The sequence below is a fragment of the Sinohyriopsis cumingii genome, chromosome 13 (genome assembly GCF_028554795.1).
Source record: "Sinohyriopsis cumingii isolate HCF-2022 chromosome 13, ASM2855479v2, whole genome shotgun sequence".
NCBI lineage: Eukaryota > Metazoa > Mollusca > Bivalvia > Unionida > Unionidae > Sinohyriopsis > Sinohyriopsis cumingii.
Window position 1 is genome coordinate 19,813,925 of NC_142973.1, and position 24,008 is coordinate 19,837,932.

General features: G+C 40.4%; 1 protein-coding gene across 2 annotated transcripts in view; it reads left to right on the forward strand.

Moving 5' to 3' along the window:
* Positions 1 to 24,008, forward strand: part of LOC149785012 (core alpha-(1,3)-fucosyltransferase-like) — a 104,105-nt gene that overhangs the window by 61,368 nt on the left and 18,729 nt on the right. For both annotated transcript variants that reach the window (XM_089978710.1, XM_089978711.1), the window contains exon 2: positions 1,344 to 2,469. In XM_089978710.1, coding sequence (XP_089834836.1) covers positions 1,445 to 2,469 — 1,025 coding nt within the window. In that variant the 5' untranslated portion in view covers positions 1,344 to 1,444. The remainder of the gene's footprint in view (positions 1 to 1,343; positions 2,470 to 24,008) is intronic.

The following is a 24,008-nucleotide window of genomic DNA, read 5'->3' on the forward strand; positions in this document are numbered from 1 at the left end:
TACGATCTTTATGTCCCAGACGCATCGAATACTGCATATATATATGTGCGTTCATATGACTGTCTGTCTTCCTACCTATCTATCTACCTACATGTCTCTCTGTCTATCTATAAGACCTTCCGTCTGACTGTCTGTTATATATATATATATATATATATATATATATATATATATATATATATATATATATATATATATATATATATCAGAGGCGTAGCTGGGGGGGGGGGGCAGGGTGGTACATATGTCCCCGGGCGCCAAGGTACAGGGGCGCCAAAATGAGGCTTACAACGTTACATTATAATAAGTAAACAAGGGTAATATTCAAAAATGTGATTAAACGGGGAGGGGGCTGGGACGCCAATTTTATAGTTCGTCCCTGGCCGCAAAATATCATAGCTACGCCTCTGATATATATATATATATATATATATATATATATATATATATATATATATATATATATATATATATATATATATATAGATAGATAGATAGATAGATAGATAGATAGTCAGTCAGTTAGTTAGTTAAGTTAGTGTCATAAATAATGCAGTTAAAACCCAGAAGTAAAAAAAAAAAAACTAGCAATATACCAAGTACGTCAGCTGCAATGACCAACCTGTTCCTTGGCAATTCGTCTTGTTGTCAGATCACAACGTTGTCCATAGGCGTCGCCGGCCTTAGGTAAGATATAAACTCAGACTATATTAATAAACACAACGGGACTTAAACGCCGTCAGCTAGCAAATGCGATAAAGTTGTATATCGTCCGTTTAAAAAACACTACGCCGACGGATGTGAACATGCCTCCACGGTATTAGTGACAGATCAAGACAAAACTTTCTTTTGAAATGACGTCATAAAATATTTCTCTCTGGGGTTTCCAAAACAGAAGTTCACATTTGTTCAAAAACCTCGAGTCCATTATACAGAAAAGAGTACAGGCAGGCTTGAGAATTGAGCATCCGGGACCAGAAACTATCTCATCATAATGAATCCTTAATGACACGGCCATTCGGGATGTAACGCTTTCCTCTTAGCGATTGTTATATAATAGAGCTTCGTGTGGACTTGATCCGGAAATGGAATAGTATAGAGCAAGGGGATTCTAGGATTTGTACATGAAATGACACAAACGTGAATTGAATTGAAACGCTATCTAAACTTTAGTTAGCTTTTACCTCAATGTAAACAAATCTGTGGTAAATATTATCGACAGTTCAGTTTCTTAGTGCGATTTATTTTTACCTGGAAAATGCCAATTTCGAAAGGGGGAACATTTACCAATGCACATGTTGAAATATTTCATGAAACTTCCTTACATTTCTCCTATTTTTCAGGTCCTATGTGCAGAATGTGCAAGTGAAAAAGTAAATGCATCATTTCAAGTAGACGTCGATAATATCAACGGTCGTTTGACTGTTTAAGAAGGGTCTTTACCATGCGGGTAACCTTGAGGAAAGCGGTTACATGGTTCATCACACTGTGCGTTTTTTTCTTACTCGTCTTTAATTTCTACAATCGAAGTTTATGGATTTATGAATCAAACACCCATCCATGGGGTCGTGATTTCAATACAGATAAAGCAGAACATAATAAGATGCACAAACCGGTGATGCCGTATGAGCGGATTGGCATACACACGACACTCCATGGATTAAATGTGCCTCTTTTGAGAAATTTCACCGTTGCAATAAATCCCGTGCAACCGCCAGCAGCAAAGATAAAGAGATTAGTTGTATGGCCGGACAAGGAACAGTTTGACGACGACAGGATATTAGCGCAACTGGAATACAAACCAAAATGGCTGGAAGAAAAGGAGACAAGAAAAGAAAACTTGTCTTTGAAACAAATTCTTCTCTATAGTGGTTTTGGAAATTGGCAGGTCAAGCAAGGTCAAGAAACCTTCAAAGAACAAAACTGTAGAGTTAACACGTGTAATTTGATAGCAGATCGTAACAAGGCAGCGGAAGCCGATGCCATTTTGTTTCAGCATTCGCCAACACGCCCTTGGTTCCAAAGACCAAATAGTCAGATCTGGATCCTATTTTTGCTAGAATCTCCATATCATACCCCTCGACTAAGTGGCTTTGAAAATCTTTTTAACTGGACCGCAAGTTATAGACATGATTCTGACATAGTTGCGCCTTATGAGAAATTTGTACGCTATAACGAGAGCGTAAAGACATTGCCACAAAACAAGAGCTATTCTGTAGGTAAAGTGAAGCAGGTGGCGTGGTTTGTGTCCAATTGTGGTGCCAGAAATGGCCGCCGCGAATTTGCCAATGAGCTGGCGAATTACATTCAGGTGGATATATATGGTGGTTGTGGTGATTATAAGTGTCCCATACAAGACTCAGGCCGATGTTTTGAAATGCTAAGCAAAGAGTACAAATTCTACCTTGCGTTTGAGAATTCTAACTGCAGGGATTACATTACGGAAAAGTTCTTTGTTAATGGGTTGTCGTAAGTATATTTTGCATTTCTTAATGAACACACATACAAGAAAGTTTTTTTCTTTTTTAAAAAAAGTTTATTTTCCGAATTTACTGCAACACTTTTAGTGATAGATGCTTTGTCTGAGCAATTTTTGGTGTAACCATTGTTGATATTTTGCACGGAAATATATATATATATATATATATATATATATATATATATATATATATATTCGTTAAACGTACGTTCCTAAGCCTTGATTTTAAAATTTTGATGTATGTTTCTCTCTGGGGGCGGGGGTGGGTGGGTGGGTTTGCAGTCTGGTTAACACAGCTTCGACGTATTAGCGATGTCACATGAACCAGCTGGTTGTTTAACCCAGTGTGGAATATCCTATTACTTTTACTGTCAAGTGATATTACAAAGCTAATTAGATTAAAGCTTACACTACATCTCCCCTCCTGAGAAGTTTACATTAAAACGAAACGTGGTCTGATGACTGCATTTCTAAACAAGCTACATCAGCTTTGTTTTTATAAGTTCAGTCTCTCAGGTTGTTTTGACCATCTTCCCGAACGTGTGAAATATCCATTTTGACTGGCTGGCATTGCTTTGCTTTCATCTGATTCAGTCAAAGTATCAGGGTTTGAAACAGTCACTCTGAGAGGCTCAAATAGTGAGGTGGGTATGGAGATTGAATTTATAAATTTCTCCTATTACGCGGTATCTCTCCATCGTCAGTTACTACCATGTATGAACGAGGTGTAGATGCCTCAGATTTAACAATGCCTGAAGAAAAACGATCTTTAATCCATACTTTATTCCCTACCGGAAGTTTTTCGTATTTCGGGCGTGATGTCTACAATCATAATTTCTCTTGTAAGTTTGCTTTTGATAGTTTTCCGATTTCTTCAGTTTCATTAAATCTAACCATTTTGGATCTAAGTTGTTTGGTGCCATTGGTAAAGTAGTTTGTAATTTTCTTCCTATCAATAATTCGGCAGGTCTGTATCCGTTTGGTAATAGTGTTGCGCGATACGTTAAAAAGAGCTATGTAAGGATTGTTTGCTTTTTTAAGCGTTTTTTTAAATTGTTTGAACAGCTCTTTCGGCGAGACCGTTGTTCTCTGGATATTTTGGACTATATGTAATCCATAATGTGTCGCAAATTCTTTGAGTATTGCGGATGTGTATACCGGACCATTATCTGAAACTAATACTTCTGGTATACTATGTCACGCAAAGACTGATTTGAGATTATTGACAATGGCTTTCGAACCTGTGCCTTGTAATTTTGCTAGTTCGATGTATCGTGAGAAATAATCAGTCACCAAGAGATATGTTTGACCATTCAGTTCAAACAAGTCTGAAACGACTCTTTGCCAAGGTCGACTTGGAAATTCATTAGGTGTCGTTGGTTAAAATTTATCTCTTGTGTTTTCGATGCTGTTTTGGCAAGACTTTACCAAGTGTTCTAGCTGAGTACTTAGTCATTTCCACCAAACTGACGTTTTGGCACGTTTTCGGCATTTAACAATGCCTTGGTGACCATCGTGAATCCTCTCTACAATTTCTTTTTTAAATGATTCTGGTACGACCAGGCGTGTAACTTTTATTAAAAGACCATTTTGAATTGTAAATTCACCTCTATCTGCCCAGTACGATTGAAGTTTTCCGTCAATAGCGGATTTCTCTGGCCACCCCTTTTCACAAAATCGTACAAGTTGTTTGCAAATTAAATCATTTCGATACTGAGACTTTATTTGTTCAAGTCGAGTATTTGATGCAGGCAAATTACTAACATAGGCGTTAGTTTCAGCCTGAAATTCTCTGTCACTCTCAGAGTGATAAGTTAAAGGTGCTCTGGATAGAGCATCAGCAGTTAATAGATTTTTGTCAGCAGCATGAACTATACAAACGTTGAAATCACATCAAACGCATTCTAAAGCGTTGAATTCTAGGGGGTAAATCTCCCAAGATTTTTGTGCTCGTTGGTGGTACTAATAGCTTATGGTCAGTTTCAAGTTTGAATTGTGACCCAATTAAATAACTATTGAAGCGTTCACAAGCCTAAGTGATTGCAAGGGCATCTTTTTCTACTTTGAGCATAGCGTTTCTCAGTTTCTGACATATCTCGTGCTACCGTGGTTCTGCCGTAGCACAGCACCTAGTCCAAATGAAGATGCATCTGCAGATACAACTATTTCTCTATCTGGATCATAATGTGCAAAAGTTGGTGAAGATATAATTTCTTGCTTGATATCTCTAACAGCTTGTTCTTGATCTGGACCCCATGTCCACGAGTTTTTACCTTTCAAAAGCTCACGTAATGGTTTTGATTTTTCTGCCAAATTTGGACTAAATTTGCCAAGCTGATTTGCCATACCGAGAACTCGTCACATCTCTGTTACTCATTTTGGAGTTTCCATTTCGGTTATAGCTTTGACTTTTTCCGGGTCAGGTCGGCAATCATTTTCGTCAACAACATGCCCAAGGAATCAAATGGATGATCTCGAAAATTCACTTTTTTCAGCGTTCAAAGTGACGCCGGCCTTTTGAATTGATTTCATGACCATTTCTAGTCTTTCGTCATGCTGTTTCTGCGCTTCCCAAAACACAAGAACATCGTCCATTTGACAGTGTTCCGCCATGTCGCTCCAGAGTTTCTGACATCCTTTCTGAAAAAAATTCAGGTGCGGTACTGATTCCGAATGGAAGGCGATTAAAATAAAACCTGTCAAAAGGAGTAATGAAAGTTGTAAGGCGGCTTGAATCTTCTGACTGGTTTATCTGCCAAAAGCCTGAGTTTGCATCAAGTTTGGTGAAAAACTTTGCACCTGCTAGTTTTGCAAGAGATTCTTCAACTGTGGGTGGTTCTCTCTTTTAACTGATTCATTCAGTATAGTTAGATCCATGCAAATTCTTACTGTACCATTTGGTTTCGGAACGACAACCATTGCCGCTCACCACTCAGTGGGCTCATCTACTTTTGAAATAACACAATTTTTTCCATTCTGTCGAACTTCTCTTGAACTTTATTCAATTAAAGAGATATGAACATTTCTTGGGGTAGATAAGCCAAAAGGTTCGGCGTTTGTGTCTAGAGTTATGTTATAGAACGATTTTGTTTTCCCTAGACCATTAAACAAATTTGGGAATTTCTCGCGATAATCTCTATCTAAATTTATGGATTTATCGTGAATTTTGCTTGCATTTGTGAGTTTTTATCTGAGGCATTTACTTAGGATATAGTTACCTGTTCAATAGGGGCCCCGAGTGGCCGAGTGGTCTAAAGCGCTCACCGTTCGGGATCACTGCCATCTCACTTCTGTCTGCGTGGGTTCGAGTCCAAGGCTCGGCTAGCGTGGATACGTGGGAAAGCCTGCCAGTAGCTTCTCGTGGGTCGGTGTTTCTTCCCTGGGTTTTCCAGGGTTCTTCCTCCACCAGTTATACTGGCCGCCATTTGGGCAGAAAAATGGCGTTAAACCCAAAAAACAACAACAGCAACAAAACCTGTTCAATAATCTTGAGAGCCTGAATCGCGGGCCTGCCCAAGAGTGCCTGATTCAGTTGCTTTACAACAAATATGTCTTGTACACTGAACGCATTGTTTGATTCCAGTCCACATTTAAATTTTCCCAGCACTTTAAGTTCAGAGTTTCCACGTCCATACAGTTTTCGATCAGACTTATATAGTTTTTGATCTCCAATTTTTCGTAAATCCCTCTCAGGAATTACAGTCACATCAGCTCCAGTATCAGTCTTGAATAAAAGTGAAGCGTTGTTCAATCTCACACGCTTTATCCACGGCTGACCCTTCTTTGTGCTAATAGTCCCTAGTAATCCAGGTTCTGCTCTCGATTCTTTTGTGCTAATTGCTGAATTTGACAGACAGTATTTTGCATAGTGCCCCTTTTCTTGCACTTGTAGCATTCTGCTTCTCTTCCTGGACATTGGTCTCGAAAATGATTAACTTTCTTTCCACATCTCGTGCATTCTTTTCTACTGACACTATTCTGTTGAACTTTTGGGATTTTATGTTTGTTTCCCATATTTCAGTAAAGACGATTTTACTGCATCCATTGCAGTTATTCGTTCTCCAGTTGCTCGTATGGTTGATTGTTGCTTTTTCACAGTCTCATTTTGTCAAGCTTGACTTACGATAGACTCTAGAGTTCGATTTGCACCTAACTGCAATTTTTCTGACAATTTTGAATCTCGTAGTCCAACTACAACTCTATCTCTGATCTTTTCATCAGGTAGTGGCCCGAAATTACAAATATCTGCTAACACATGGACAGCTGTAACAAAACTGTCCACTGTTTCTCCCTCTTCCTGTTTTAAATTTTGCCCTTTCAAAACTTACATTCCTCTTTGGAATGAAATATCGCACGAATCTCTCTTTCACGGGCTCCCACTTCTTTTAATCTTCCTATGTCAGGTTGAACGAAGACAAAATGTCATCAGCCTCACTTCAAGTGGAATAAATCAAGGTATTTACTTGAATTTCTTCCTCTTTTTCACTAAGTCCAGACGCTTGACGAAAGCGTTCAAAGCGCTGAAACAACTTTTCGCAAGTTTCAGGTCTCGAAAAGTCAAAATTGTCCGGATTTGTAAATTGCAATGAAGCTATTTTCAACTCTGATAATTTCCATCTTGTGTTTTTTTCCGCTGCCACTATATAATGTTATTTGTTTTGAAGAATAACTGCAGAAGGCGTTCTATACTATTTATTAAATACAATACATCAATGCAGCTAGGAAGGGGAGTAAAGACTGTCCTGAGAGTATTTTCCCATGGAACATAAACCCTAGTGATTGTATAACATAAACCAGCTGTTGGTGTGTATCAGTTCTAATCCAGTGTGGAATATCTGATTACTTTTGCTGGCAAGTGATACTACAAAGCTAATTAGATTAAGGCTTATACTACAAACAAACGTGTGCCAGAACAATTGAGAAAGACTTTAAACCATCTCATTTCATCCCTGGCTTCACAGTCAGACTATCCTCTCATGTTAGTTACACTGCTTAACCTGTTATTGTTATTGTTGTTTGTTGTTTGTTTCTGTTGTGGGGTGGATACAAAGGAGCACTACTGCATAAGTTTTCAAAATTGCATGTTGCTTTCATATTTTCTGTTGGATTCAAATGTCGAAAAATGTTGAAATTAACCTTATGTTCAATCAAAGAGACTGAATATCGCGTTTAAGGACGGTCAAACTTCGCATTCGTAGTACTTTTCTCATGTAAAAATAGGGCTTGTCGTGTCGACAACCGTAATACATGTCGTATTATCGTCAATAGACAAATATAACTGGTAATCTAAGGCGCAGACGGCACGAGTGGATGTTCAATGTGTCATTTACATTTTTAACGTAGCTTTAACAGTTTTAGTCATATCGCTATGATGCCTGCAGTGTGGCATTTTATAGTGATGTCTAGGACTGGGGCATCATGCCGCAGGCTTGTAGCATGATGCCCCACCCAGTCACATTATCCTGACACCAGGCCGACCAGTCCTAACACTAACCTTTTAATGCTGAGTGCCAAGGAGGTAGCTGCTAGTACCATTGTTATAAGTCTTTGGTATGAATTTGGCCTGGGTTCGAACCCGCGACCTTTTGCATCCGAGGCAGACGCTCTAACCACTTATGTCAAATGAGCAGTCGGACGTTTATGTTTTCTCATTGATTTACCTGATAATAAAAGAGTATAAACTGCTGTCGCCCATGGAATGATAGAGTTTAAATACATTGTAATATATTCTCCTGGAACGAAATCAGTTTGTGTAAGCATTATTAGAGCAGTGGATAAACATATACATTACCCGTGTAATTGGATCGTGAGGGTCATCTCAAAGAGTTTTTAAAAAATGTACATTATCAGATCTCTCTCTCTCTCTCTCTCTCTCTCTCTCAGAATGATGAATCCTCTATCTGTTTATCTACATCGCAAACTCACACTAATACCATGTATACCCTTAGAGAAAGTCTAATGTTAATAAGTGTAAGAGTTTCAGCATGGACACTGAAGACAGGTTAACCCGCACACATAGACGGTCAAAGTAAATCCAATATACTGCCTTCTTATTGACATGAAAGTATAAAAGGAATTATTTTGAATAGGTCACAACTCTTGACTAATTTTCAAGAAATGAAGAAAATTTTATTTTGGCTAATGAAACATGCTTTGAAAGAATCAAGTATGATCTTGAAGATGACACAAAACAACTACAGATTTCATCATAAAAGACTTAATTGTTTTAGATTTTAACAAGCAATAACAATTCTCAAAAATGGATCCCATCTCAAGAATTCTAGTGAAAATTCTACGCCTACTATGTATATCTAAAGACTACGCCAGCTTTTACCCCACCCCACCCCCAAATTTAAAGTTTGTGTCTTTAATAGTGTAGGAGATAAATTGCATCACTAATGGAGGGACAGACAGACATAAAGACACAATCCCCACCTTTTTTAAAGTTGCATGGGGATAATACTCGTACTGTGTTTTATACCTATTAAAATATTATGAATATCAATGATAATAATGGAAAGGTTTCAAATAATAGCAATGCTTACAGAAAAAAAATATTTGGTTTACAAAAAGAATACACTTTCTATGAAAAGGCTTTTCTTGATATGCAAATGCAAAACAATTTACACATCTCTGAACTTAAAGACGTTACTAATAACTACAGACATCAACTATACTGACAAGATTTTTTTAAATGTTTAATAATAATTACACTTTCATTACAACTATAACCAGCATAAAACTCTTGCTGGAACATTATTTTCCATCCAAACTAATAATATGATATTCTATCTGTTCATAATATATACATGTTCTATTCAATTGTCATGACTGTACAAGGAATGCTTGTCAGGTACATAACAATAGGTAACGAGCAAAGGAAAACTGCACAAGAAAATTATGCGCATTGCAGTTGACTACAAGCTTTTACAGTTTGTAGTTTTTGTGTGAAGCTTTCTAGGTTATTTCATGGTGATAGCAAACTTCTTCATAATCCTGAGTATTGAAAGTCAGCTAATGTTGGAAACAAGAAAATTTGCTTTCTTTCCGTCAGTGATACTTTTAAAATGTACTGAAATTATTATTTATTTTTATGGTACTGGACAGCAACATTGTTTTACATGCAAACATTCATACAAACTAAGTTGCAGACATTTATGCAAACTAACACTTTCCTCTTTTCAAGAACATAAATTGAATTTTGTAAACCAAACCCATTCATTGGATGCACTGTATGTAACATATATATATAATTCTTGATTATCCCTGTTAAACTTCTCTCAGTGTAAACTAAGTCAAAATGAGTACAGTATAAACGAGCAAAATAGTTGTGATTCCATAATATGAGAGTTACTGTCAGCCATGTTCGCTCTAACACTTCTGTTAAGCGCTGGTTTTAAAGATCCTTTATGTGATGTGGTACGCGAAAAAAATAAAATAAAGAATATAAGCTATAATTCATGAAGTATGATGCCCAGCTCAATGCATCAGAAATGTTGAGTAAAGCAACTGAATCGGAATTTAACAGTAAAGGTTTCTGAATTAAAGTATTGATGATATTACAAACAGTCTCTGATTATGCAGATGGCATGCACCACAGTCTTGCACTCAATTCAGGGTCAAAAGGATGAGTACGCGTTTGCTTTCTACGTTAATTTCCGGTAACGATAGATTTTATCTCTTATATAGAATGCATATCCATTCCTCCATCACGAAAATATGTAAAAGTATCACTGTGATTTAAATTTGGTGCTAACATCGATTCGAAATCTTTCAATCAACTAGATCATTAATGCTCGCACGTTTGTAGTTAAATGTTTTGAGACGCCCTTCTTTTTCTCGTATCAACCTATTCAAGTCATTTTCCATTGGTTGGAAACATTACGCTCCCAAGCATCGTTATACTTTCAGCCATTTATTCTTTCTCCGTCTCCGTCATGTTACTAATCCCATCTGTATAGACGGCTTTTTTTCTCAAAACACTTTTTCATAACTTCTGGTTTGCGAGTCTTCGTCTCGTTAATGTTTACATGGAAGCATCAGCTTCTACGGTAACAACTGCAGTTATTCGAATATCTTATTGATGTGAACTATTTATAATTTCAAAATCGACGCTTGACACTTTTGAAAATGAAGAAGTTTGGCTAAGATTATCTATATATTCCCAAATGTTTGATTGTACTTCATGGGTCAGAAAGTTGAGTTTTCTCGAAATTTGTGATATATATATATATATATATATATATATATATATATATATATATATATATATATATATATATATATATATATATATGAGAGAGAGAAAGAGAGATTATGCAGTAATGCTCCTTTAACGCCCTTCCTCAGCACAAGACAGGCTAAATATGGCGGCCGGTATAACTTAGTGAAGGAGAACCCTGGAAAATCTCGGTAAGAACCACCATCCCGCGGGAAACTACTGGCAGCTTTTTCACATACCGGCACTGGCCGAACCTGAAACTTGAACCAACGCGGACAGAGGTGAGATGGCAATGATCGATAAAGGCGAGCGCTTTAGACCACTCGGCCACCCGGGGCACCTGCTGAACCTATCAAACCACTTATGATCCGTATAATTTATAAGTAGATTATTAATGAAAGAACATTAATAAAATGTTAAACCTTGTCAGTTTTATCTTAAATAAAATTGTACACGTGTAATTCAAATGTAATAAAATTAAATGGCTGGAGGCTATGCATTTCGTGTATTTTTCTGTATTTCTGCTCATCTAATCAAACGTGGTGGAAGCAATTTTGACGTTGACAGAACAGTAAACAATTATTTTCAGGGTATATTCTCTACATTGCTTTTCAGTACTGAAGTTTCCGGTATGTCCGAGTCTAACTAAATCACATGTTGGTCAAAAATATATTCCTAGAAAAATTTACGATTGAACTCCTGTCATAAGCTATCAGGAATGGGGGGGGGGGGGGCAGACAAAACTATAAACACAACAACGTGCCATGGGTCACAGACTACACTTCCAGGACAGCACCAATGCACTAAAGTCAAAGTACACACAGACAATCACGCCATAATTCTATATAAGAAACACTTTATTGTGAACCAGTACCTGCAACCAAGTCGAAAATTGCCGCCAAAAATAAAAGAAAGCTACCACACACAAGATTGTGACTACATGCGTAGGTATTGGAGTTATAATTCTGATCCAATTCCAATTACTAATAACCCGGACATAAACTGTTACGACGAGATAGATAACATATGCTACGAGTTACAGCACACCTATCTAAAGTGCTCTCTCTCTCTCTCTCTGTAATAGTCAAAATTGTTGCACTGACGTCCATAATGGTGGGCAGTGTTTGAGCTCTTAAAATGGGGATTTGGGCACTTACAATATACTGGTAATGCACAATGCAGTATGGATATTAATTACGCTAATTGTGATGCACTATTTCTTTGTATTAAATATCTAGCAAAATGTAGCAGTGAGTGTGGGAAGCAACACTTTCTAATATATAAAAAAATTCCATACCTTTTTGTCAACATAATTTGATGCAATGTACAGCATATGACTTCTGTATGTAATGAAAATGAAATATCACTGAAACTTATGAATAATCCATTTAGTGGCAATGATATGTTGATTTTGTATAAAACCTGGCAATTTCCGCCACACAAGCCTCAAACCCCAAAACCTTTCCTCTCCGCTACGTAAAAGAACTTACTTCCTAGTGAAGCAAATTACCTTAATGCATAGCTAAATTACCTTAGTTGACTCAGTTTTGATATTTTGTACTAGACTTCCTTATAATTATACAATAAGTATTATCAAATACTGTTAGGTTACACAAAACTTCCCTTTTCCGAAACAATATTTTGTAATGTCCCCTTATGACTTCATTTCCGGTTCTCTACGTTCGCTTTTGGCGGCAATTCGTTTCATTTTGGTTCATTTTAATTCATTTCCAGCGAACTTTTGTTCATTTTTACCCTTTTCATTTCGTGTTCGGTGATTATGAGTGCTCTTCTTCAGTCGTACCCTTTCCAAACCCATTCCTTTTCTCCACCCACCTATAACCTAATTATCGTGGAAAATGAGAAGTAGGTGTACGTCAAGGTAGCAAAACATTTGCATGTAAGTAAACCAAACCACCAAAAAAAAAACATTTTTTTATTATTTGGTCTGCCTTAATTTAAAGTGTCACAACACAAAACAATGTAGAAGAAGTTCAATAAAGTAGCTTGTCTTAACAACTATATGGAATGCAACCTCGTTGTGAATCATTTGCAGTTTGCAATTGCAGCATCCTCGACCTTTGAAGTTATTTTCCTTCTAATCTGAGGCATTTCCAAACTCCTGAAGTTGAATAAATAATTCAGGTATACCTAACTTTACTGGTATTACGTATTATTTGTTAGCTTATGGGACATAAGGTTCCACATTCTATATTAAAATGTCGAGACTATTGCAGTCACTGAGGTTTGATCACTAAGGTATCAGTTGGAATTCCCTTCGATTTTGATGGTAAACTATTTGCAATTGAGACGTATACACGTCTGTTTTCTTTGAAAAGTGCAATTAGTAATGATTTTCCTGAGCAAATGAGAATGGACGGGATTAAGAAAAACTAATGTAGCTAGATGTATCAGTTCTTCTCATCCTCCACAAGTAGTGAATAGGGATACCCTACGGACAATGGGAATTAGCATTACAGAACCCCTTGGGACAATCTACGGACAATGGAAATTTAACATGGCGAAAAATCGTGGGACAATCTACGGACAAGGGGAATTTAACATGGGAATAAATCGTGGGACAATCTACGGACAAGGGGAATTTAACATGGGAATAAATCGTGGGACAATCTACGGACAAGGGGAATTTAACATGGGATTTTTTTTTTAAAAATTTTTAAAAAAGGGGTAGGCAATTCAAAGACTATCTCTTTTCGAGAAATATGGCTGGCCCTGAAAAGGGCCTTTGGGTTTATGTTAATGTATTCATAAACATAAACATAAATGGCACCGCATTGGTCTTCTTCTTCTCCTTAGGCTGCGTCTTACTGTTGGTCCGTACATCAGCACTCTTTTCAGGCATCCTTGTCTTTCGACGTAGATCCTACGTATCCACAGGCTGGTGTTGGTCCTGTGGACAACGGTCCACTTCGATCGGACATACATAAGCAAGTCTGTCCGAAACATCATGGAAGACACAAGGGTGGATGACTCAACTGTAGTCCACATCTTGAAGCGACGAGAATAGGTGAATCAATGCAGTGAACGGCGCTTATTTATAGGGACAGGAGGGATTGAAACGGATTGAGTTCATTCACCAATCCGAACACGCGTTACAGAATTCAGTCAGCCCGCATCCAATCCGAAGAGAGCAGTCTGTGACGTCACGTAGTCAATATAGATTCGCTAACGCTTGTGTGCAGTCAATCTATGCGACAGTGATTCAACATGACGGAAACTCAGAAAACGATCCATTGGGCTGCACCAGCAGGGGAGACTGCCCAAGGGAACTCGGACTTACTTTCAGAAGAAGTGAATTGGGATTTTGTGGATTTTCTCTCCTCGCAAGAATTTGTTCCGGAACCTTCGTTAGCTTCTTCATTACCGCAAGTGGAGAATTTTAGACAGAGACAGAAAGAAGAATTGGAGAAATTTATGCAACGACAAAAGGAAGCGGAACAAGCTTTTCTCCTACAGCAACAGCAACAAGAAGAAGAGGTAAGAAAAAAACAACAGCAGCAACAGCAAGAAGAAGTAGCAGCAAAGAAACAAGAGGGTGAAAATCAAACGGCCACGGTATTGTTGGACATTTTAGCGGAGTTAAGAAGTCTGAAACAAATGTATCAGACTTCTTTATCACGACCGAAGAGAATACGACCTTCCCGAGCTAAACACGTCAACCCTGTGACTAAGCCTACCGTACCACCCTTAGTGATTTCAACCCAATCATCATCAACATTACGCAGTCCAGAAGTAGGCCTTGGCCGTGGCAAAGGCATAAGGCAGTTAAAGTTGATTGCTTAAACTCACCCCTTCACCATGAAGAAAAAAAGGCCCTTTTCAGGGCCACCCACATTTCTCGAAAAGAAATACAATTTCAATTTGCCAATAACTCAAAAAAAAAAATAACCCACCCATTTTACCCTTATAGTACGTGTCTGTGTATGAGTGCGTGAGTGTAGCTTCTTATTTTAAAATCATAACTCAAAGACACTTACCTTATATCATTCATTTATTCTTTTCTCCATTTTTTACAATTCAATTCACAATTCACAACACAACACTTTAATTTAAAGTTCATTGACTTCTTCTTTCTCCTTGTTTAGTCTCTCTGTTTTTTAAATTTCTTCACTGTCACACTCTTTTCCTCTTCTTCCTCCTCACTGTCTTCCCTTCCTCTTTTCTTCTCCTGTTTCTTTTTCTTCACCTGTCTGCTTTCTTCCTCTGAAGAATTCCTCTCTTCTTCTGAAGAATCCCTCTCTTCTTCTGAAGAATCCTTCTTTTCTTCTGACTCCTCTTGTTTCTTTTTTGGGCAATCTGGAGACCAATGTCCTTTTTCTTTACAATAATAACAGGTATCTTGACTTTTGTCTTTTTTAGTCCCTGTTTTTGTTCTTTTTTGACGGTCTGGACACTCTGAAGACCAATGCCCTTTCTTCTGACAGATATAGCAAGTATCTTGACTTTTATCTCTAAAGGAAGGAGAGTAGTCCGTAGGCTGGTCTGAAGAGAATTTTCTAATGACCCCTCGCAAAGCTCTGACGAAACGTTCCATCTGGTTAGTCTCTTCCATCGTTGTGCTCGGCTTGAGAGTGAAATGAATAGTGAAAGGACAAGACACACACCCTTTTATATACGCTGGTCTGCTATGACTATAAAGTAGTTTATGGTGTTTGAACTTGAGTCATTTGACTTTTTGCTTTCAAGATGAAACGATCCCATTCATTCGAGAAGAAAGAAGAAGAAAGTAAGAGGCAGAAACGTGATCTATCGCCTCGTACCAGGGCTGAAATCTTGGCACAAATTCATGCCAGTGATTTTGAAGAGGACATGAGTGAACCAGAATCCGAACCCTCTAAACCAAGTTCACCACCCTTTGTCAACCCTGAAAAGTACTATTCCATTCGAGAGACGGAAAAGCGCTCCTCTAGAAAATTTAGAACCACGGCTTACAAATACACGGTGAAGTTTAAAGATTTCAAGGCTGAAGTGCCGTTAGAGAAAGCAGAAGTGTTCATCACCGATGTGTGGGATTCTTTGCTCACTTCACTCAAGCAGCAATGTCAACCCAAAGAAGACGATCGCTTGAGACTTTCCATACAACACGACGGTTTGAAATCCCCTGTTTGGATCGAGTTTAGCACCCCTGCAGAATTGACTGCTTCCAAAGTCATGGACAAGATTCAACACGTGCAACAATCTAATGACCAGTTTGACATCACCGATGGAAAAGCCACACTGGACATGACTCACGTCTCTCCTCCTCAAGGGACTGGACGCAAAAAGATGTTATTGGTGGACGACCTTCGCAACACCAAAACAAGTCTCGTCCGAATTAACAACCCTCAAGACCAGATGTGTTTAGCCCGTGCCATCGTGGTGGGACGAACCTATGCCAACAAGAACGACACGGTAGAATGGAAAAGAACCTGGGACACTATTCAACGTTCCGACCGAGCCAAACAACGAAACGAAGCAGAACTCTTGTTACAACAAGCCGGATTGCCCAAAGACACACCCTGCGGCATTCCTGAGATGCAAAAATTGCAAGATGTCCTAGCTCCACGATACACCTTGAAAGTGCACCCTCAAGAAATGCGCGGACCTCTGTTGTTTCGAGGCCAAGATTTTAAGGACGGAAAATACATTCATGTTTATCATCACGATGACCATTTCGATACGATTACCAGTATCACCGGATTTCTGGGATACGGTTATTACTGTGAGAAATGTGACCATGGTTATAATAATCGAGAGCAACACAAGCATTGTGGATTGAAATGCTCAGGATGTTTGGCCTCTTCACCCTGTCTGAGCGAAGAACCAGTGCCTTGTTCCACTTGTCTGCGCACGTTTGTCAGCCCTACCTGTTACCAACAACATCTGAAAACGCAAGGTTCACAGAAGAAATGTGCTTGTCAACTCCTGAGATTGTGCCCTACGTGTGAACAAGTCATATGTACCAATGCTGCCAAGGCACACGTATGTCGAGGAAAGAAAAAATGTCACATTTGTCACCACATCGTGGACTTGGAACACCAATGCTACGTGCAAAAATACCAACCCCCACCAGAGAAAGAGGACGGTCACAAGAAGAAAGGCAATTTCATCTTTTTCGATTTCGAATGCATGCAAGAGACCGGCATTCACATTCCTAATTTCTGCGTGGCTCATCGAGCGTGCGAGAAGTGCATTCAAGAACCTATCTTCAGTCATTGCCCTCACTGCAGCAAGATACCCGGAGGGCGTGAAAAAATCTTTCGGGGACCAAACACGTTAGCCGATTTTGCCCAATGGGTCTTAGACCCCGTCGACAAGACGTGGAGCCAAGAGGACATCGAACGTTACGGAGATTGTCATTGTCATGCCACGGTGATGGCTCACAATTTCTCCGGATACGATGGACAGTTTCTTTTGAGGTACTATACGGAACAAGGCACCGAGCGTCCTAAAGTGACTTTGAACGGAGCCAAAATCATTTTCATGCAAGTGGGACAAGTACAGTTTAAAGATTCGATGAGCTATTTGGCCATGCCTTTGAGTCGAATGCCTAAAACGTTTGGAATGACAGAAATGGCTAAAGGGTACTTTCCACACTTTTTCAATACGGAAGCCAATCAACATGCCGTTCTACCCCATTTGCCTGAGGCTCACTATTACGACCCCGACAACATGCGTACCGAACAACGAGAAGCTTTCTACGCTTGGTACCAGATTCACGCCTCGGACCCTTTCGACTTTCAGGAAGAAATGCTAAAGTATTGTCGTTCCGACGTGGACATTTTACGGCGTTGCTGTGGAAAATTTCGAGAACTGTTCATGGAACACGGAGGGGTCGATCCTTTGAAAGAAGCTTGCACCATTGCCAAAGCGTGTTCCTTAGTGTACCGCCAACGATTCATGCCTGAAAATACCGTGGCTGTCATCAGTCCTCAAACGACCCACTATGTCAAGCGTCAATACTCGGTCAAAGCCCTACGTTGGTTACATTACTTGTGCGACAAGGAAGACAAATGGATTCAGCATGCCCGCAACGGAGGAGGCGAAAAGACCATTGGAACGTATTCGGTTGATGGCTGGGACTTAGAAAACCCCAAGATCGTGTACGAGTTTAACGGTTGCTTATTTCACGGATGTCCCGTCTGTTACCCTGACCGTGGCACTAAAAATCAGTTTTTGCAACGAACCATGGAAGACTTGTACCAGGACACTTGTCAGCGACGCCTAAAGTTAGAACAGCAAGGATACCAAGTGGTGGAAATGTGGGAACACGAGTACGATCACCGTATGAAAACCGATCCCGAGTTTAAACGCCTCGTGGAAAGTTACCAGTTCATGGACCCGCTGAACCCGAGGGATAGTTTGTACGGAGGAAGGACCAATGCCACCTGTTTGCTGTACCAAGCCGACGAAAAGAAAGGAGAAGAAATCAAATACTTGGATGTGTGTTCGCTGTATCCCTACGTGTGTAAATATTGTCGCTTTCCTGTAGGGCACCCGCAATTGCTGACGGAACACATCGACCTGAAAAACATTCGACAATACGAAGGCTTGATCAAGTGCAAAGTTTTGCCTCCCACGAACCTCTACCATCCCGTCTTACCTCACCATTGTCAAGGCAAACTGATGTTTCCCTTGTGCCGTACTTGTGCCGAAACGTGCAACCAAGACCAGCCTTGTCATCACAGCCAGGAAGAACGGGCCTTGACGGGAACCTGGGTCAGCGTAGAATTGTTCAAAGCTCTGGACATGGGATACGAACTGTTAGAAGTATACGAGATTTGCCACTTTCCCAAGACACAACAGTACCGCAAGGGTGATCCCAGTCAGAAAGGCATTTTCGCCGACTACGTGGATGCCTTTTTGAAACTGAAGCAAGAAGCCAGCGGCTATCCTTCCTGGTGTCACACTCCCGAAGACCAAATACAATTCAAAGAGAAATATTACGAACAAGAAGGCATCACTTTAGACCACATCGAGAAAAACGAAGGCAGGCGATCGTTTGCCAAAGTGATGTTAAATTGCTTGTGGGGTAAAATGGCACAACGACCGTGTTTACCCAAGACGGAATATTTGACAGAACCTTCCCGCTACTTCCAGATGATTCACGACAAAACCAAATACATGAAACACGTGGACGTCGTTCGAGAGAATTTGATCTTGGTCAATTACGAAGAAGATCTGGACTTTGTACAAGACGACCCTTTTGGAAATGTCATCATTGCGGCTTACGTGACAGCCCATGCTCGCTTAAAATTGTACGAAGCTTTAGAACTGTTAGAAGAACGCGTCCTGTACTTTGACACGGACAGTTGCATTTACATCCATCACCCGATTCAACATCACCCTAACATCGAAGGAGACCGTTTAGGAGCCTGGACAGACGAGCATCCCGACGACAAGATTCTAAGTTTCGTCAGTGGCGGTCCCAAAAATTACGGCTACGAATACCGGGACAAACAAGGAGAAGTGCACACGACGTGCAAAGTGAAAGGACTGACTCTGAATTATCGTACCAGTCGAGTGGTCAATTTTGGGGTATTGAAAGAAGCCTTGCAATCGGGAGAGGATGGAAACTTTAAAGTGACCACTTACCAACCGAACAAGATTGTACGTTTACCCACTCACCACATCGTCAGTCGACCCCTGGAAAAAGTCTATCAAATTGTGTACCAGAAGCGAGTTCGACTTCCCAATCATTTCACCTTACCGTACGGTCACATCGGTATTGGTCTTTATATAAAAAAGGAACCCTAGGCAAGATCGATAGTTCATTGGGACTACCAAGACCGAGCGAACAAGATGAATACTTTGAAAAAGACATCGTTCCAGTTTGGGGATTGTAAAAAAGCTGTATCTTCCTCTAGTGTGACTAATACTGGATGGATAAGACCCATGCATTGCGACGGAAAATGTCCGGAAGGAAACTGCGATTGTCCATGTGGTTACCATTGTAATTGCGTAACGGAGTTTGCAGACGAGTGCGATTGTGAGCCTTGCGATGGGACCGATGCTGTACCTTGTGACCTGAGCGATGCCGTAAAGCATCATGGGAACTTTAGTGCCCCTACCCCTGTCATGGAAAGTGATGCTGTGCGTGTCAAACCTGAGGGATGCGAAAGCGATGCTGCTCGTCCTCTTGGACATTTTACTGGGTTTCGTTTTAAAGGGGAATGTCGACCTTCACGTTTACCTCCCTACGGATGTCATCCAGCCCTGAGCAAACTCCTGCCCATTTCACTCAACCCTCATCGAAACGAACCTGTGAAAAACGAATATTCGTTTCCTGTGCGTTTGTCGGAATACTGCGACTTTGAAAATCGTCTTCAATCGTTCAAAGGAAAATGGCCTAAGTATCTGGGAGGACCGACCCCCGAAGAATTAGCCAGAGCCGGATTTTTCTACTTGGGCGAAGGAGATAAAGTCAAGTGCTTCAGTTGCAGTGTGTCACTTCACCACTGGGAACCGCAAGATTCGGCCTACGTAGAACATGCTCGATGGTCACCGAATTGTCATTACTTACCTTTAGTGGGACCGAGACATTGAAGTAACTTTTTTTACCATAATAATCTGTTCATGAATACTTTACAAGAGAACATTCGTGCTTTGCCTGTGGAGTTGAGAGAACGCATTTATCGAGAACTGGTCAAAATACAAGTGAAACGTAAAGAACAATTGCATCCGATACGTCACCGGTGTTTGAACCACTGGTACCTGAAGGCTATACAAGGACTGATTCAATTGAAAGTGTTCCATTGGACAGACATTGATCAACGACCTCCTGGTTATAAAAAGGAATGGTTTGGTATGGACGATTTTATCTACTACATTGTAAACGTACTGCATCGAATTCCAGAGGAAGAGTTAACGAATTACCAACATCTTTCACACAATGTCAACTTGGTGAAAGAGGAAACTTCTGAACGAATTGTAATGTGTAGATTAGTGACTCAACGATTTAAATTCGACACTGAAGTGAAACCATGTTTGTGCAAAGAGTACATTTCTTGTGTCAGACCAAAGAGAATTTAGTATAACCTATTCATGGATACTTTACAAGAGAACATTCGTGCTTTGCCTGTGGAGTTGAGAGAACGCATTTACCGAGAGCTGGTCAAAATACAAGTGAAACGTAAAGAACAATTGCATCCGTTACGTCACCAGATCTTTAACCACTGGTACCTGAATGGTATAAGAGAACTGATTCGTCAGAAATTCTTTCAATGGTCAGACATTGTTCAAAACTTTGAGGTCGCTAATGATCGACATGTTCATGATTATGGTTACTTTGAGATTCACCTACAGCAATACATTGAGGAAGACAAGTTAAAGGATTACCAACATATTTTACGTGGAATCTACTTAGAGGAAGAGGAAACACCTAAACGAACTCTGACGTTTCGGTTACAGTATGCAAGATTTAGATTCCCTACTGGAGAACGAAGATCTCTGGCTAGAAAGTACGTCTATTGCATCCGAAAAAAAGAGAATATAAAAACAGGCTGTCATGCCACGGTTTATGTCACATGTCATCCAACAGATTCCGTGGAAGGAACTCAATGACCATATTCAAACCGTGGATCATTACCATCAATTATTACAAGAACTTTATCCATTCAATTTTGGACGACAAGTGGTGTGTGTCTTAGTGACTTGTTTTCTGGGATTTCGTTTACCAGCCGATTCTTTGTGGACTCTTTACGATCAGTACTTACCACCTCCATGGCCTTAAATGGTCACGAAAAACTCCTTTTGTTCAAAGCCTTGCGTTTTCATCTGGATACTTCTCGACCTCAACAGGAAAAAAAGATTCGTCAACTTTTAGCGACCCAAGACGTGTATGACGATGTGTGTGTAGCTTGTGACTTACACCCTCATTGGACAGATGTTCGTGATTGGAAAAAGGGGGGTTTTGAGGTTTGGAACCAAGAAGTGGCCCAGTATGCACAAGAGTTGTTCAAGGAAAAAAGTTACTTTTCAACCTGTGTTAGTGACGGTGCCAGAAGAACCCGTCACCGAGAACAACCACTCGCTTCAGGACAGGACTGTCATGGACATACCTGAAAGGTCATTCCGGGAGGACACTTGTGTGACAATACCTCAAGTAGAGACTGTAAGAACATTACACACTGTCCCTAGGACATCTTCGTTACCCAAAACATGTTGTACAGACACTTGTTTATATTTCACTTTGATTGTTTTGCTGTGTTTTATATTCCTGTACATCACTATTTGGGTTGTATGTATTTTTGTCTTTCGTGTTCATATTTGAAACATTCAATAAACGTGTTCTGAAAAAGTATATAAACTCTTGTCTTGTTTGTTTTTAGTGTCACAAGTGACATTTCTCACACCATGGCTACCTCTGCTGTCTCTGCTCCCTCTTCCTCTACTGTCAAAGTCATTGACGAACACTTAGATCGTGCCAGTTGGGAGGCTTTGTATCTTCGCCATCCCTTTAACATGCTCATTGCTGGACCTAGCGGTTCAGGCAAAACCGAATTCGTCAAACGTTTGATCGAACATAAACATCATTTGATCGATCGACCCCCTCAACGGATCGTGTGGTGTTACAAAGAGTGGCAATCGGCGTACAGCCTCTTGCGAGAAAGTCAAGGCGATTCCATCGTGTTTGTGGAAGGCATTCCTAAAGAAGACGATGGCATCGTCTCTGACTCCCGTCTAACCCATTTGGTCATTTTCGACGACATGTTAGGAGAAGACGAAGAAGAAATTAAATTGTGGTTTACACGCAAAGGGCATCACCGTAATGCCAGTGTCGTTTACATCACCCAAAATTTGTTTCAACAAAGTAAAGCCCATCGCACCATCAGTCTCAATGCGCATTACGTGGTCTTGTTTAAAAGTCCTCGAGATAAATCGCAAGTGCAAGTCTTAGCCAAACAGTTAGGAACGCCTTGGCTGACTCAGGCGTACGACGATGCCACTCAAACGCCACACGCCTATTTACTCGTCGATTTGAAACCTACGACCCCCGAGGATTTGCGATTTCGTACCCACTTGTTTCACCACTGGTGCCAAGACGGAGGGCCTGTCCTGTACACGTCTCCGTCCTCGACTTCATTTCACTCCCCATGAAAAAAATCTATAAAAACCTCAGACCCTTTTTCGTCTGTCTCACACAGTGTGAACATGACGTCCCTTCAGTCGCATCTTCCCGTCAAATTGATTCGTGCCTTGTATGGCATCAGTCGAGAAAAAGATCCACAAACACGAGCCCGTGTCTTAGAAGCTAGTCTCAAAGAAGTCTTACGATGGTTCACGGTGACGGCACGTCAATTACTCCAAGGAATCATTCAGATTCCTCATCAAACCAAACGCTTTTTCGATCGAAACAAAGTCGCTTTGGTCCAACTGGCCGATCCCCGCATCGACACTCAAACCAAAAAACAAATCATTTTGAAACCTGGAGGGAGCGGTACTCTAGGAGGGGTCATCATTCGCTCACTCTTAAGATGGGATCCTAATGCCCCCAAAGTTATCCCCAAGACAAAAGTCCAACGAATCCCCAAGAAGAAAAAGAAAAAGACCAGGTCCCCAAGAAGAATAACATCTCCAGTGGCAGGACCCTCCTCTTACCAGACACCACCACCATCACCCCGGAAAAAGAAAAGAAGCCCCCAGAAAAAGAAACAGAGAAAAAGTCCACAGAAGAAGAAAACTAGTCGCAAGAGAGGCACTTCGGCCAGGACGCAACCTTACACTCGCAAGCCACGACCTGCCACAGCGTCTCCGGCAGCCTCACGTTTGTCCACTTCTCCGTTGATGTCACCAGGAACTGAAGAGTACTTGGAGACGTTGATTACACCAAGAACTTCTCCGTTGATGACCCCCAAAAGAACTTCCCCAGTGGCAGGACCCTCCAATTTAGCGGCAGTGGCTGCTGCTCACAAAGTACCTTCTCCCAAAATCAAAGTCCATGAAAGATCGGGCATGTTACAAAGTTTACTGGATTTGTCCAAGCAAGAACTGGCTCGATTTAGTCCGTTGCGTACCCCTGCACGACGTGTCATGCCTGTCCTCAAACTGATAAAACGTAAAGACAATCAGTGGCGACGCGTTCCAGTATAAAAAGAGCCTGTGACCAAGTCGGGGTATCAGTGAACTTGTAAAAGATGTCACCTCCAAGAAGCCACAAAAGAAAGAGACAAAGGCAGACGCGTCATCCGACAAAGCGCTTAGCCAAGCATCGACATTACCCTAAGAAAAGACACAGTCGTTCCAAGAAAAAGAGGCGTCAACAAAGGGGAGGATTCCTTGGCGATTTTGGGAAAAACATTGTCACCT